This window comes from Petaurus breviceps, unplaced genomic scaffold (assembly GCF_028583685.1).
Source record: "Petaurus breviceps papuanus isolate PSGF00001 unplaced genomic scaffold, PetGlider_PUasm1.0 81, whole genome shotgun sequence".
Classification (NCBI taxonomy): domain Eukaryota; kingdom Metazoa; phylum Chordata; class Mammalia; order Diprotodontia; family Petauridae; genus Petaurus; species Petaurus breviceps.
Window position 1 is genome coordinate 944,382 of NW_027186546.1, and position 17,170 is coordinate 961,551.

Genomic DNA, 17,170 nt, shown 5'->3' on the forward strand with positions numbered 1-17,170 from the left:
AGTGTTTAGCAGATAGGATCAAGAACCAGAATCCTACAATACATTGTTTACAAGAAGCACACTTGAAAAAGAGAGACACACAGAGTAAGGTAAGGGGCTGGAAGAAAAACTATTGTTCTTCAGCTGAAGTAAAAAAAAATCTGGGGTAGCAATCTGATCTCAGACAAAGCAAAAGTAAAAATAGACCTAATTAAAAGAGATAAGGAATCTATATCTTACAAAAAGGTATCATAGACAATGAAGTAATATCAACACTAAATATATATGCAAAAAGTGGTATAGCACCCAAAATTCTTAATGGAGAAAATAAGTGAGTTACAGGCTGGGAAAACTGGAAAATGCGGCACAAACTAGGTATAGAACAACATATATCACACCATATATCAAGATAAAGTCAAAATGGATATATGATTTAGACATAAAGGGTGATACCATAAGCAAATTAGAAGAACAAGGAATGGTCTACCTGTCAGATCTATGGAAAAGTGAAGAATTCATGACCAAACAAGAGACAGAGAGTATTATGACATGTAAAATAGATAATTTGATTATATTAAATTAAAAAGCTTGGGGCGGCTAGGTGACGCAGTGAGTAAAGCGCTGGCCCTGGAGTCAGGAGGACCCAAGTTCAGTTCGGCCTGAGACACTTAACACCCACACAAAAATACTAGCTGTGTAACCTTGGGCAAGTTACTTAACCCCAACTGCCCTCCAAAAGGCAAAAATAAAATAAAATAAAAAGCACAAATAAAACCAATATAATCAAGATTAGAAGGAAAGCAGAGAGCTGGGAAATAATCTTTACAGTATCTCTGAAAAAAGGTGTCATTTCTCAATATATAGAGAACTGAGTCAAATTTATAAGAATACAAGCCATTCCCCAAATGATAAATGGCCAAAAGATACAAACAGGCAGATGAAGAAATCAAAGCTATCTATATGCATATGAAGAAGTGTTCTAAATCACTTTTGATTAGAGAAATGCAAATTAAAACAACTCTGAGATACTGCCTCACATTTATCATACTGGTTAATTTGACAAAAAAGGAAAATGAAAAATGTTGGAGAGGATGTGGAAAAATTGGGAAACTAATGCACTGCTGGAGTTGTGAACTGATCCAACCATCCTCGAAGAACAATTTGAAACTACATCCAAAGAGCAACCACTGTGTATACCCTTTGATCTATCAATCCCATTACTAGATCTATATCCCAAAGAAATCATAAAAAAAGGGGGAAGGACCTATATATACAAAAATATTTATAGCAGCCCTTTTCGTTGTAGCAAAATATTGGAAATTGAGGAGATGCCTATCAATTGGGGAATGGCTGAACAAGCTGTGATAAATGAATGTAATATAATATTATTATGCAATAAGAAATGAACAGGCAGATTTCAGAAAAACCTGGAAAAACTTGTACAAACTGATGCAAAGTGAAATGAACAGAACTAGGAAAATATCATACACAGAATTAGCAACTCCGCGTGACAATCAACTATGAATGATTCAGCTCTTCTCAGTCAACACAATGACCCAAGACAAGTACAAAGGCTACACAAAGGAAAATGCTATCCACATCCAGATAAAGAACTGATGTACTCTGAATGCAGACAGAAGCATACTTTTTTCATTTAACATGATTTTCTGTGGGGTTTTTTCCTTTTGAGCTCTTTTTTCTTTCCCAACTGTGACTAACATGGAAATATGCTTTACATGATAGCACATGCATAACCTTTATCAAATTGCTTCCATTTTAGGAAAAAGGAAGAGGGACAGAAGGAGGTAGAAAGATTTGGAATTCAAAATCTTTTAAAAATCAATTATTAAAAATTGTCTTGGGAGTAGAAGCACGACCTTCCCGCGGCTCCGGCTTCCACCCTCCCCAATCCATGTAAAAAGGGGACTCTAAACAAACTTTGGAGCTGCAGAACCCACAAAATGACACAGAGAAGCTAACCTCCCGCTGAGGACAGCCCAGCAGGCCGGCAGGAATCGGCCAGCGCAGTGCTCTGGGAGCCAAGCCCAGCCCCACGTCAAGGCTTTAGCCCCAGGGCAGGCCCCACCAGCCGCCAGCCAGAGGGACTCCAGATCAGCAGCAGCTGTGGCTGTTTCCTGATTTATCAATACGTAGATGCGAAGGACAAGGTGAGAGGCCTGTGCAGTCTGGACTTTGGGACCCAGGAAGTGGGAGTGCGTGGCTTTTACCCCCGGAGCGAGAAACCCCTGAGACTCCAGCACAGCCTGCCAGCGCCATGTGGTGGCTTCAGCTCCTGGCCTGCAGAGTGTAGGGGGACCAAGCACCAGTCTGAGGGGTCATCGCTCTTGCTTTAACCTGCTTGGATCTGGATTGCAGTCTAGGGTGGAGGTCCTGGGGTGTGTGTCCAGCTTGCCAGAGCATGTGGAGACCTCAGAGAGGGCACCCATCTAATACCTCCGGCAGCTGAGAAAACCCCAGCGTTTGGGACGAAAACTCCCCTGTCTGGTGGCAGAGTCCTACTGTGGCAAAAAGCCCAAAAGTCAAATCATTGAGTGGCAAAATGAGCAGGCAAAGGAAACAAAGCAGACAGAAGATTCCAACATTACACTCCTATTTTGGGGATAAGAAGGAGCAAGGCATGGAACAGGAGGAAAACAGTGAAGTCAGAACTCCTGCACCAAAAGCTTCAAAGGAAAATACAAGCTGGTTACAGGCCATAGAGGACCTTAAGAAGCAGATAAGAGAAGTGGAGGAAAAATTGGGAAGAAAAATGAGAACAATGCAAGAAAATTATGAAATGAGAGTCAACAGCCTGACTGAAAGAAAATAATACCTTAAAAAACAGACTGACTCAAATGGCAAAGGAGGCTCAAAAAGGCAATGAGGAGAAGAATGCCTTAAAAAGTCGAATTTGCCAGATGGAAAAAGAATCTCAAAAGCTCACTGAGGAGAATCATTGCTTCAGAATTAGATTGGAGCAAATGGAAGCTAATGACTTTATGAGAAATCAAGATGCTGTTAAACAGATCCAAACAAATGAAAGAATAGAAGGCAATGTGAAATATCTCATGGGAAAAACCACTGACCTGGAAAATAGATCCAGGAGAGATAATTTAAAAATTGTTGGACTGCCTGAGAGCCATGACCAAAGTAAAAGCCTAGAAAGCATCCTCCAGGAAGTTCTCAAAGAAAACTGCCCTGATGCTTTAGAACCAGAGGGCAAAATAGAGGTTGAAAGAATCCACCGATCACCTCCTGAAAAAGATCCCAAAAAGAAAACTCCTAGGAATATTATAGCCAGGTTCCAGAATTCCCAGATTAAGGAGAGAATATTACAAGCAGCCAGGAAGAAAAAATTTGAATATTGTGGAAACACAATCAGGATAACCCAGGATCTGGCAGCTTCTACACTGAGGGCTCGAAGGGCTTGGAATGTGATATTCCGGAGGTCAAGGGAGCTGGGATTAAAACCAAGAGTCACCTACCCAGCAAAACTGAGTATCCTGTTTCAGGGGAAAATATGGTCATTCAGTGGAATACAGGACTTTCAAGCATTCTTGCTGAAAAAACCAGAGTTGAATAGAAAATTTGACATTCAGATACAAGAAGCAAGAGAAGCATGAGAAGGTAAATAGGGAAAAGAAATCATAAGGAACTTATCAAAGTTGAACTATTTTTTTTTTTGAAGCAATCGGGGTTGAGTGGCTTGTTCGGGGTTGCATGGCCAGTTATTGTTTCTGGGCGTGGTGCTGAGTGTCTGGGCCCGGATTTGATCTGGGTCGTCCCGGCACTGGAGCCGGTGCTCTTGCTCGCTGAGCCACCTGGCCAAAGTTGAACTATTAACATTCCTACATGGAAAAGCAATAATTGTAACCTATGAAACTTTTCTCAGTAGTTGAAGGGATTAGAAATATATATATATATATATGTATGTATGTATATATATGTCTTTATATGAGGGTATGCGGGCATATGAATACATATGTGAATGTGTGTATATACGTTTACAGGTATACATAGATAGAGGGCACGGGACCAATTTAACAGGAAGGGATGATACTTAAAAGGTGAAATTAAGAGGTGAGAGGAATATAATGAGAGGAGATGGGGAGAGACAGAGTGGGGCAAACTATCTCATACAGAAGAGGCAAGGGAAAATGGTTACAATGGAGGGGAAGAATAGGAAGGCAAAAGGGAATAGGTCAACCTTATTCCTATTGAATCTGGCTTGAGAAGGGAGGGAAATACACACTAAATAGGGGATCTTACCCTCCAGGAGAATAGGGGGGGAAGAGGATGTGAGGGGGGATGATGGAAGGGAGGGCACGCTGGGGGGGAGGGAAGTTGGAAGCACCCACTTTTGAAAAGGGACAGGATCAAAGTAGAGAATAGAACAAGTGGGAGGTGGGATAGGAGGGAGGGAAAAATAGTCAGTCTTTTACAATACATCTACTATGTTATTGTTTTGCATTAGCCACACATGTATAACCTATACTGAACTGCTTGTCCCCCCAGTGGGGGTGGGTGGCAGGGGGGGGGAAGGGAATGAATCTGGAATTGAAAGTTTTAAAATCAAATATTCAAATATATATATATGTGTGTGTGTGTGTGTGTGTGTATACTATTATTAATACCATCTTACATGTAATTAAGAAATAAGATATACAGGCACTGAGGCATAGAGATCCACTGGAAAAGTTGAAACGGGTATGGGAGAAAATATGGGAGAGAGCAGATTGGAGGTGGGGATATCCTGTGGGACTGCTGTTTGGGGGGATGGGTGGGGGAAAAACGGGGAGAAAATTTGTAACTCAAAATCTGGCGGAAACGAATGATGTAAATCAGCAGTTAATAAAGCATTTAAATTAAAAAAAATTGTCTTGACATATAATTGGGAGAACAAATACTATTAAAAAAAAAACTTCTATACACCTTGCCTTTCTTATTTTTCTTGCCACTCACTCCTCAACCCCTTAGAATCTGACTTCTAATTTCACCATTCTACTGAAATTATCCTAGTCAAGGTTACAGATGGATGACCTCTTTGTTATGAAATCTGATGACAATCTTTATTCACTCTTCATCCTCCTTGGCCCTCTGCAGTTTTCAACACTACTCCCTTCCCCTAGATACTTTCCCTCCTTTAGCTTCCATAACACTGCTCTTTCTTAGGCCTCCTCTTCTGGTCAGTCATCTCTTACTGTCCCAACAGGCTGCCCTCCTCTCGACTTCCCCAGAAACCTCTTCATCTTGAAAGTTCACTTTAGTCCTGGAACTAACACCTCAGAACTATTCTCTGCCCGTAGGACTTCTCTCCCTGATTAGGTTCCTTCCAGAACCTCCTTTAAAGAGCTGCACCCAGGAATGCTATCTCTTCATTTCCTACCAGGCTGAACTCTCCTGGATGCCTCCATCATGTCCTTCTAGTAGGCACTTTCTTTCTCCATCCTACCCCCTTTAATAGGTTCTTTTATGGCTTGTTTTCCCATTAGAACTAAGCTCCTTAAAGTCAGGGATTGTCTTTCTTTTTTATTGTATTTGTATTTCCAGAGGTGAGCACAATGCCTTACACATAGTAAGCCATATTAAGCCAATAAATACTTGATTGAATTATCATAGAAAATTAGGATAACCTCAAAGGATTATAGTGAAACTGAAATAATATACTAGGTATAAAGTAATTTACAAATCTTAAAGTACTATATAAATGTGGGTTCATTATCTCCAACTCTCAAAAGTATAAGCATCTCCGCCAAAACTCTGCCCTGAGATGACTTCTTTCTTGATATTTTCTCCATAGGCAATCTTATCTGATCCCATGGGCTCAATTATTACTTATATACAGATGACTCATCTATATACAAAGAATATATAATACATATTTATGTGTAAAACATGGTATGTAAAATACATATAATAACATAATATAAATCATCAAGAAAGCCTACACGTCTTATCTCTCTGAAGTCCTATATTTCTACTTGGACATCCCACCACATCTCAAACACAAGTCCAAAATTAAATTTATCATTTCAATATAACAAATATTTATTGAATCTTACTATGTGTAAACAGTTAGACAAGTCTTTCCAGATTTTTCTGAAATCTGCCTGTTCATTTCTTACTGCACAAAAAATTGTATTACATTCATTTACCACAGCTTGTTCAGCAATTCCCCAATTGATAGGCATCCCCTCAATTTCCAATATTCTGCTACTACGAAAAGGGCTATTATAAATATTGTTGTACATACATATCCTTTTTCCTTTTTCATGATTTATTTAGGATACAGACCTAGTAATGGTATTGCTAGACCAAAGGGTATACACAGTGGCTGCCCTTTGGATGTAATTTCATGGTGCTAGAATCTGAGAATAAAAAGATAATGAAAGAGTCTCCACCCATTAGTGACTTACATGTTAAACATGTAATATATGTAAATGATAAGTCAACACAAGGTAACCTAGAAGGAGAGAAAATTAACACAGGTGTGATTCAGAAAGGTTCAGTGGGAGACATGGCATCTAAGCAGTCTCTTAAAGTAATTTAAAGATTCTGAGAGGCAAAAATGAGGAAAGAGAAGATTCCAAGCATTGGAAAACAATTTACAAAAATGTAGGAAGGCAGGAGATAAAATGTCAACTTCATAGAAAAGAGAGCACTCAAGTTTGCCTATAACACAGAAAGGAACTAATGTAAATTAAGTCTGGAAAGAAAGGATTGAACCTAGCTTATGGATAGCTTTAAAAGGCAACATTTTTGTCCAAGAAGCAAGAGGGAAACACTGAAGCCTTTTGACAAGGGAAGTGATATGGTCAGGCATGTGCTTTAGGAAGATTATTTTGATGGTTGTAAGGAAGATGGACAGGATCCTTGCCCCATACATCATATTTTAATATAAGGGTGAAAGAGATGGATGGGTCAAAAATAACTCAAGGGTTTTAATTCTTGCTGATCAGGAAGATGGTGGCACCATCAACAGAAATATGAGGAAGGGTGAGTTTATGGTGGGAAAGATCCAATCCAGCCTCCACACAACCACAAAATAATCTTCCTGAGACACAGGTCCCAAACCTAATCAAAAATCTCCAGGGGTTCCTTATTGCCTCTAATATAAAATATTTATCACTTAACCTTGAATGTAAGTCTGTTCACATTCTTACTCCAAACTCTCTTCCTATCTTTGTTTTACAACAGTGGGTGACTTGCTCCACGTGCCATCTCTTGCCTCCTCCACATTTGTAAAGTCTATCTTCAATACCTATAATTCTTTCCCTCCTCATTTCTGCCTTTCAGGATTCTTATCTTCCTTCAAAATTCAGGTTAAATTTCACAATAGTCATAGAGACATCCCTGATCCTCCCAGCTAAAAGTAGTCTCTCCCGCCTCAAATGGGATAGTTAAGTGGCAAAGTGGATAGAGTGCTAGGCCTGAAGTCTGGAAGACTCACTCATTTTCCTGAGTTCAAATCCAGCCTCAGACACTAGCTGTGTGACCCTGGATAAGCCACTTAATTCTGCTTATCTAGGTTTCCTCATCTCTAAAATAAGGTGCAGCAGAAAATGGCAAACCACTCTAGTATCTTTTCCAAGAAAACCCTAAATGGGGTCACAAAGAGTCGGACACAACTGAAAACAATTCAACAACAACCTATTTAAATATTCCTAAAATTCTTCTTTGGTAGATAGTTACTCTGATACCTTATATTCTCTATCTTTATTCTCTATCTTGTATTATATTTATCTGTGTATTTCAGTGATACTCCCCCAACCTGTGAGCCCCAACTAGTTTACAAGTTCTCTGAAGACAATGGCTCATATCTGAGACACTTCAAAGTATCCCAGGATTTAGCACAATGCCTTGACCATTAATAAATTTCTGTTATGTTAAATTAATTATAAATAATGCACTTTCTTACCATAATGTAAAGACTGACCAGGAGTCACATTTTAAATTGTTACATGTCTGCTAAAGGTATGTTTTTAAATAGAGATATTTTCAATAAAATAACCCAGTGATGTAGAAATCTTAAAAAAAAAAAATCAAATCTTTTTGTTTTAAAATATTAACCCTTACCATGTATGGTGTCATAAATTGGAAACCATCCTGAGATGACTGTAGCAGCCTCACTATACAGTAAAGGATCAATATCAATATACACTTTGCCAATGGCATCATTTGCACTGTAAGTATCATGGTCAAGTACTGTAATCTGCAGAGGCTCATCTTGTAAATCTTCATCATCCACCTAGAATTATATTCCAATATGAAATATCAAGTCTTAAATTATAAAAAATAAAATATATAACAAGAGGATATGACATTTCTCATAATGCAAAGAAATTTTCTCCCAAATTTCTAATGGAACTGAACACATAAACAGGACGTGATCACCATAAAATATGAACAACGCATGAAATATTTTTTCTTCATACATTCATGTTTTATTGTAAAAAAATATGCCTGGTTAATATTGTAATAAACACTATATAAATTAGCTAAAGAGATCAAAAAGATTTATTTATAATTATCCAAAAGCAGAAAATTAAAAATGGCAAATTTAGTTCATATATCAAAACCTTCCATACTTAAATTCTTTAAAAGGAGAATTTTAAATATCTAAATTGAAAAAGCTCTTTATAGTCTATAATGACAAAAAAGCATTATTGTAGAGGTGTGGAAGCTAGGAAAATCTATTTAGTGTAGAGGAAAGGCCTTAGAGTCAAGAGAGAATCACTGGTTTCAAATCTCTCCTCCAATAATTATAAGCATCTGTAAAATGGGGATAGTAAGACTGCCCAAGTCTGTTGTGAGGAAAACATGCAACAAAATAAAATACATAAAACACTTTGCCACCTTAAAACACTATGCAAATGTCAACTATTATTATTATTTATTAGCTACAGCAAAACAAGAACACTTCTTCCACAGAATTTGAATTAGATGGGACCTCAGAAGAGATCATTTCATCTACGCTCCTACCCAATGTAGAAACCCCTAACCTCTGCTTGGCTATTTCCAGTGACAGAGAATTTACTGCTTTGCAAAACAACCTGTTTCTTTTTTAGACAACTTTTAAATGTTAGTTCTTCTTGAGAAATAGTAGAATGGGTAGAGAAGATGGCTTCACAGCCTTGAGGTCAGAAAAATGCAGGTTCACAACCCACATCTTGACTGCATGACCCAGAGCAAGCCACTAAACAGCACACTACCCCAGACAACTCTCTAAGACCATAACTTTCAGAGCTGGTGCTGATCTACAATGATGGAAACATTTCTTCATCAGGAGTTCCCCTTCTAAATAATCACAAGTCTAGTGGGAAAAAAGTCCTCTCTTACTGATCCAAAAGTGCCCTCCCTGTAACTTCCACTCATTTGTACTAGTTCTGCTTTTTGGAATATCAACATTATCATCATAATCATCATCATCAAGATTCTAATAGTAGAAACTTCCATTTACATAATGCTTTCCAGTTTACAAGGTATTTCCTCACAACAATTCCGTAAGTTGGAAACACAAGTATTATTCTCCCCATTTTATAAATGAAGAAATTGAGACTCAGTTAATAAGTCACATGTTATCAGACCCAGAATTCAAACCCAGTTCTTTTGACTCCAAGTCCCATGTCCTTTCCCCTATACCACAGTGCCTACCAGTTTCAGCCTTTTCACATTAGAAACCTTTCGATTGTTTCAAATGTTAAGTCTTCCATTACCCAAAAATAAAAATGCACAGTTCTTTCAACCATTCACTACACTGATCACTCCTCTCTCGATTAACTGTAACTCATCAGTGTCCCACTGTGGCATCTTCTAAATGTGGTATTCCAAATGAAACACAACACTCCCTACAATATACATACATTAGATTGTAAGCAATCTTTTTACACTACTGGTTCACGAGTGTAGTCAAATAAAACCGCCAGAGATTGTTTATGTGAACTGTTGCTAAACCATATATTCCCCATTCTATCTGTATAAAATTGTTTTTTAACCTCAACAGAAAACTTTTACACTTATGTCTATTAAATTTCATCATCTTTCTTTCAATATTTCAGCTACTGAGATCATTTTCAATCATGAAGTTTTATTTTATTACCTATCACTCCCAGCTCTGTGTCACCTGAAAACTGATAAGCATACCCTCTATGTTTTTATACAAATGATGGATTAAAACACTGAAGATGAAAGGGTCAAGGATAAATACTCTTTCTCATAGCTCTGACCTTTCCCTCCAGGCTGAGAGCAATAGATAATGGAGGATTAAGTGACTTGCCTAAAATCATATAGCCATGTATGTGTTCAGAATTGATCCCTGAACTAGGGTCTTCCTGAGCCAGCTGACTAGCCACTACATTACCTGCCTTTCATCCTTGTCATCTAAGGTGAAATATGTACTGGATGACAGTATCATTCAAAGATAATAATAATAATAGCTAACATTTATAAAATACTTACTATTTGTCAGGCTCTGTAGATGAGCACTAACTAATTCTATACAGCTCTTGACAAACAGATAAGCTATGATAAGGACTGTGAAAGACTTGTAACAGGCTATTGTAAAAATGTACATTTTAGTACAAACCTGGTACCCCCGAGCCAAAAGCATAGAATCCAACCACACTGAAATGTAACTGGGAAATGTTTAACACAATAAAAATATAATACAAAACAGATAATGTTAATTTGTGGTTTTCTAAGTCAATGTATAGCCTGTAGAAATCTGGGGTTTTTTTTTTGCATTACTGCTTTAGATTATTTGATGGATCAAAACTACATCTTACATGAGAAAATTCAAGTGATCACATCCTGTATATTAATACTGTATCAACTACTGTTTGAAAATACAAGAAAAATAATCCAAAAATAAATTTGGTAAATATAATCCTTCACAAGGTAAAGTATACTGCTTTTTAGCCAAATAAATAAGATAGTAATGGAGATTTATTCTTTTCTATATTTCAATGTTTAATAACATATCCAAAAATAAAAGGCTCAGAAATTTGGGGTTGGCATAGGATAATGTGTCTTTAAGGACTGTACAGAAGATATTAACCAAAATTTGTAAGAGCTATTCATGTTTTTCTGCAGGAAAAACCCCCACAATATTTATAAACTACTATAGTGCAACACACTAAAGAAACATTATTTATAAGGATAATTAAAATCTTACCTCAAATTTAAACCATTCTGAGTTCCACTGAGGGTTAAGGGACTTATGATACACATCTGTTTTAAATGTCATGTTACCAAATTTCACCTAAAAGGAAGAATTGTTGTATTATAATCACAAAGAATGTGAACTAAATGTAAATTTTTAAAACAAAAAATTAACACTGCAATTAATCCATAAAGTGGCTTATTTCACACAATTAGTAACATCTAAGGCCAGAAGTTATGTTATGCAATCAAAGAAACTCTTAAGCAAACAAGCTGCTGGTGCTGAATGAATAAAAAAAAAACATATGAATAAAAAATATTTCCTAAGGAAGTTTAAACAACATAAATCATTTCACAATGAGCAAAATAAGGAAGTTTAAACAATGTAAATCATTTGTCACAATGAGCAAAAATGCCTAAAAACCAGCTGAGTCTATGAAGATATGATCTTCTTGCTAAGCAGAGAATTATGGTAGCCAAAGGCAATACTGGTTTAAAACATAAAGTCATTGAAACATAAACATCTTACAAAAGAAGATGGTGGAAGATTATGAGTAGTATCACTTCATAAAACAAGAAACAGTAGGGAGAAAAAAGGTTTACAGATAGCTTAGAAAGAAAAAACTGGAGAAAATCATCCTGAATGTATTGAGGGATTAAAGCACAACAGACCTCAAATAGAAAAGATCTGTAATAAGTATTTTCCTCTATCAATGACAATGGGTTTGCTATATGTAGACTCAACATCACAGTCTCATATGTGCTGCTTGGGGAAGCAGAAATGATACTATGTAATCTAAAAAAATGAGATGAGCTGCTGGACTAGACTAAGTAAACAAAGAGGTGATACATGCAAATGATAACCCAATTTTGAGGGCATTAAGGGATTGGTTCTCAAGTTCTCTGAAAGATGGAAAGAAAAAGGTCTCGAAAGAATCTAGGCTTCAGTAGTTAACATAAAAATATGACCAAGAGAATATTTAACTTATATGCATAATTGTTCATGTACACAAAATCTTCATGAAAATAATCTACACATATTCTAGATATATATATGATAAAGGTATGAGAAGGAAAAAGGTAGGCTTTTACAAACCACATTCTAAAATAGAACATATTTTTACAATTCAAACATTGACCAAAAGGAATAAAGAATGCCAGTTTTTATTGACTATTAACATCTCCTCTGCAGATATCAATATTAAATAATTTGCCCTGAAAAATATAACAGGACAATCTTTGATGATATGCTATAATTTAAAAAAAAATGCAAGAGATAAAACAAACATGCTCAACACAAGGTGACCTGGAGAAAGAATTTCCCTATAGATGGCAATATCCAACAAGATTGTATATATAAGTATGCTGACTGCATCAAGCCCTAGAAAACTACCAAGGGTCCTAATGTGATCCACAATTAGACAATTTAGCATAACTACCCAACACAGAAAATACTAAGTGGTTCAACTCACTGATTTTCAACAAATATTATGTATGTGCAATGTGTCAGGTACTGTTCTAGGTCCTGAGGAATAAAAAGGGGGGAAAAAAAGGTCCTAGCCCTAAAGAAGTGTATAGTCTACCAAAAAATGCCTATTGTTCAAACTATGATATAGAGCTGGGTGAACATTCCACAGAGCTGGTCCAGAGACTGTGGATAGACATTGAGGACAATGAGCACAGAAAAGTAGGAGAGCAGGTTAGATTGCCTTTGGGAAATTGTTCAATGTTTTGAATGACTCCGATCTTCTCCTGGAAATAGAGATCATTTCTGGAGAAGGATTTGGAACTATGCCTAAGGGCTATAAAACTGTGCATACCCTTTGACCCAGCAAAACCAAATAGAACAAAGAAAAAGGAAAAGAACCTATGTGAACAAAAATATTTATAGCAGCTCTTTTTGTGCTGGCAAAAAAAATTGGAAACTGAAGAGAATGTCCATCAATTGGGGAATGGCTGAACAAGTATATGATTTTGATAGACTACTATTGTGTCATAAAAAATGAAAAGAGGGATGGTTTCACAAAAACCTGGAAAAATCTATATGAATGGATATAGAATGAAGTGAGCAGAAGCAGATTATCATACACAATTATACACATCGTATAAAACAATACTGTAATGATGATCAACTGTGAAAGACTTGGCTGCTAAAGACTTAGCTAGTTAGTTACTCAATACAATGATTCAAGACAATACCAAAAGACTCATTATAAAAAATGATATCCACCTTCAAGAGAGAGAACTGATAAATTCTAAGTACAATTGAAGTACAATTTTTATTTTTCTTGGGTTTTTTTTTTACAAGATGACTAATATGCAAATGTTTTAAGAGCATCACAATTCTGCCAGCCACCCACATTAGCAACCTAAGAGCCATCCTTGAATCTTTCTCTCCCTCACCCTCCAAAACAAATCCACTACCAAATCTTATCAATTTTATGTCCACAATATTTCTCCTATCTATCCCCGTCCATCCATTCAAAGAGCAGCCACTCTAGCTCAGGCCCTCATTACCCACCCTCTTGCCTCAACCAGTGAAAAAGTCTCCTACTTTCAATCTCTCTGTGTTTAGTTTCTTCCCTTTCCAAACCTTTCCAGGTATATTTTCACAATTGATATTCCTAAACATAAGTCTGACCATGTCACTCCCTGATGAAAAAATCTTCAGTGATTGCTTCTAATATAAAATACAAATTCCTTAGTCTAGCATTTAAAGCCTTTCCAAATCTCGCTCCCCTGTACTTTTCCAGTTTTATTTCCTATTTATCTCCTCCACACAAAATTCCATTTCAGTCAAACTAGGCTGCTTTACTATTCCCTGCAGATGGTATTACATCTACCTCCATATCTTTCTCTAGATGTCCCATCTAGATTGCACTCCATCCTCACTTCCACTTTGTAGAATCTCTGTCTTCTCTCAAAACAATTCAAAGGTTATTCCCTATACCGGATTTTCCTAACATTCACCCCTCTCTTTCCCATATTAGTGCTTTCTCCCATTAGAAATGAATTTGTATCATTACCTATAGTACCTTCCAGTAAAATGTAAACTCCTAGAGGGCAGGGATACTAAATCTTTGTATTTTTTTTCTTTGTATCCCTAGTGCCTTGCATAAAGTCTTGTACATATTAGGTGTTTAATAAATTGTTCTTGAATTGAACTTAAAGTGTTCCAGAACTTTTAATATTACATTCAGCAAACTTTTGCTTTCAGATTATTTGCTTTCAAAGCCCAATGCTAGAAATTTGCCCATATATCTATGGATGGAGTCCTTAAAGTATGTGGATGATTTATGTCATAAATAAAAATGATATATTCAGATATGAACTGTGAAATATCTAACAATTGTCCTAGAGCATCAATAGCCAAAAGATGCAGAGTATTGCGCTAAAGCTGTGAATATTAGTTTCCATTTTTACTTGGTTTCTATCAGACTCAGAATTAATTCCTTAAGGGCCCTAGGCCTATATTAATTTGCATAACTTTTACAATAATTACTAGTTTGGGGGGAAAATTGTGCAATTTTAAATGGATGGTAACATTTAATTGGTTTCCTACCTTAAGGGAGTAAATTTGCCCCTAGAGATCTGCTCAAAAGATCTACTGTCATAAACAAGAGCAGAAAGTATTAGTTATATTGGAAATGCCCATGCATCTCTATTTTGGAGAATTATTACCATAAAGAAAATAGTCAATTTAAAACTTTGTGATTCTCTAAATTCACACCAGCTTCTAACTGCAAACAACAGCAATAACACAAGTACTAAATCTTTAAAATTGTCTATAACGTTGACATGCCCCTTCAAAATGTGTGCATCGTTAAGTGTCTGCCCAGCAAAGCCTCTGAGTCTACTGACTGGCCAGGTGGATTAGTCCAATGTCCTTGTGTCAGGGTCACACACACAGCATGCAGGCTGGACAGGGTCTGACCATTGCAATGCTTAGGCTATGCCATGGGCGTGTGCCGGTGCAGACATCCCCGAGAAGGTCACACTGGAGGGGGGCAAAGGTGCACCAGAGCCCGAGGGAGCCGGGGCACAGGTAGGCAGGAGCCTCCCCGGATCTGCAGCTGCCTGATGAGTCAGGGCAGGACAGAGCACCAACCTCAACGAAGGCATCAGTCAGATCGCTCGCTCGGTCCATTACAGGCAAATGGCGCCCGGCCACAATCTTCACCTTCAGCTTTCCGGGCATCTTCGCCGGTTCTGCCGCTCTCCGTTAAGGAACCTGCAGACAAACAAGCGCCTTTGCGCCAAGCCCGAGCTCAAGGGCGGGGGAGCGTGTGGGGGCGGAGCCAGACCGGGACACGCGCGTGCGCGTGCGCGTACGTAACTGACCGAGGAGTAAGGGAGCGCGCGCGTTCTCTACCAGCCGCTCTTCTCACCGCCCTCTTCCTCCCGCCCCTTCACGCTACGCACGTATTGCTTTTCCCGAGTCGCGTTCCTAGGAGGGCCACGCCCACATACCGAATGACTATGAAACAGACCGAAACTGGTGCTTCCGCCAGTGTATCGAACCACTAGAAAGGAAACCAGAATTTTATCTAGACCCTGGAGTGAATCTTTACAGACCCCTACGTTGGTGCCTTCCCTCCCGGCAGTGCCTCGCGCCAGGTGGGAGAATTAAAAGATGAGGGGATCGATAAGTCGGTTATCGGCCCAAACCTTGAAGAGAATCCACTCCCTGAGACGAAGAAGGGCGGGTCCTCGTCCGAAGGGGTAGACTGGCAGGGGGCTAGGACGAGTGCCGAATCATCGAGCTGCGGATGTAGGCGCGGCAGAAAGACTACACCTCAGAACCGTTTACAAGCGAAGTGTGCTACAATGCTTGTTAAGACAGTTTACAAATTAGACTGAATTGGCTCAGAGTAAATAATTTATGGCGCGACCTACAGCCGCTAACCTCCATTGGCTATTATGGCAGTCATGTTAATGTTGGGTCAACCCAAAATCCAGCTCTCAATCAACCAATAATAGTCAGCTATTAAGCGCCTACTGTGTGCCAGGCATTATAAGTAGCGCTTGGGATACAAAAGCTAGTCCCTACTCTCTGGAGGAGCTCATAGAGTCTACTGGGTGGGACAACTTGCAAACCATTATGTACAGACACCAACAACAGAGGGAAAGCACCGAAATTGAGGGAGATAGGACAAGGTTCTTGCAGAAGGTGAGACTTTAGCATAGATTTGGAGGAAGCCAGGAGATGAAGATGAGGGATTCTGGGCGTAAAGGACAGCCTGAAATAAGCATTCAGTAAGCCTGCTTTAAGCCAGACATTGTGCTAAGCGTTGCTTCAAATAATTTGTTTAATTCTCACAGGGTATTATATGATCCCTATTTTATAGTTAAGGAAACTAAGGTTGATAACAATTAAGTGACTTGCCCAAAGTAACACAGCTGGTAAGTGAGTAACCTAGTAAGGTTAAATTTGAACTCAAGTTTTCCTGATTCAAATCCAGGCCATCTAGCCACGTCACCACATAGCTGTAGTCCAAAAAGGGAAAGAGGAGTGTCTTATTGGAGGAACAGGTGACAAGCCAATGTCACTGGATCTCAGGTGGATGTAAGATTGGAGAGTTGGGGAGGGGTCAGTTTATGAAAGGTTTTATATTTCATCCTGGAGGTGATAGGGAGCACAGCAATTTATTGAGCAGAAGGGGATATAGTCAGACTTAAACTTTAGATCATTTTGATAGGTGAGTGGAGAATGGAGGAGAGCAGGAAAGGATTTGGTGTCAGGGAGATCAACCAGCAAGCTATTTCAATAATCCAGGTGTGAGATGAGGAGGGTAGTGGAGGCAGTGTCAGAAGAAAGGAGCACAAGTAAGAAATGTTATGAAGGTAAAATCTACAGGCCTTGTCAACCTATTGGATGTGGGATGTGAGAGAGTGAGGAAGATGCCACCTAAGTTGCTGAGCCTAAGGGACTGGGAGGATGGTGGTAACCTCACCAGTAGACTGCTTTACTGAAACATTTCATTGTTTCCCAACTGTTGGTCAATCCTTACATCTATATAGATCCCAGCCC

General features: G+C 38.3%; 1 protein-coding gene across 15 annotated transcripts in view; it reads right to left on the reverse strand.

Moving 5' to 3' along the window:
• Positions 1 to 15,589, reverse strand: part of LOC138176101 (C2 domain-containing protein 5) — a 132,793-nt gene extending 117,204 nt beyond the window's left edge. For 4 of the 15 annotated variants that reach the window (XM_069106840.1, XM_069106845.1, XM_069106847.1 and 1 more), the window contains exons 1-3: positions 15,248 to 15,586; positions 11,153 to 11,239; positions 8,056 to 8,227 (exon numbers count right to left, since the gene is read on the reverse strand). In XM_069106840.1, the coding sequence (XP_068962941.1) occupies positions 8,056 to 8,227; positions 11,153 to 11,239; positions 15,248 to 15,337 (349 nt within the window). In that variant the 5' untranslated portion in view covers positions 15,338 to 15,586. Of the gene's footprint in view, positions 1 to 8,055; positions 8,228 to 11,152; positions 11,240 to 15,247 lie in introns of all 15 variants that reach the window. The other 11 variants (XM_069106833.1, XM_069106832.1, XM_069106834.1 and 8 more) reach the window with 6 other exon arrangements.
• Between the last annotated feature and the right edge of the window lie 1,581 nt (positions 15,590 to 17,170).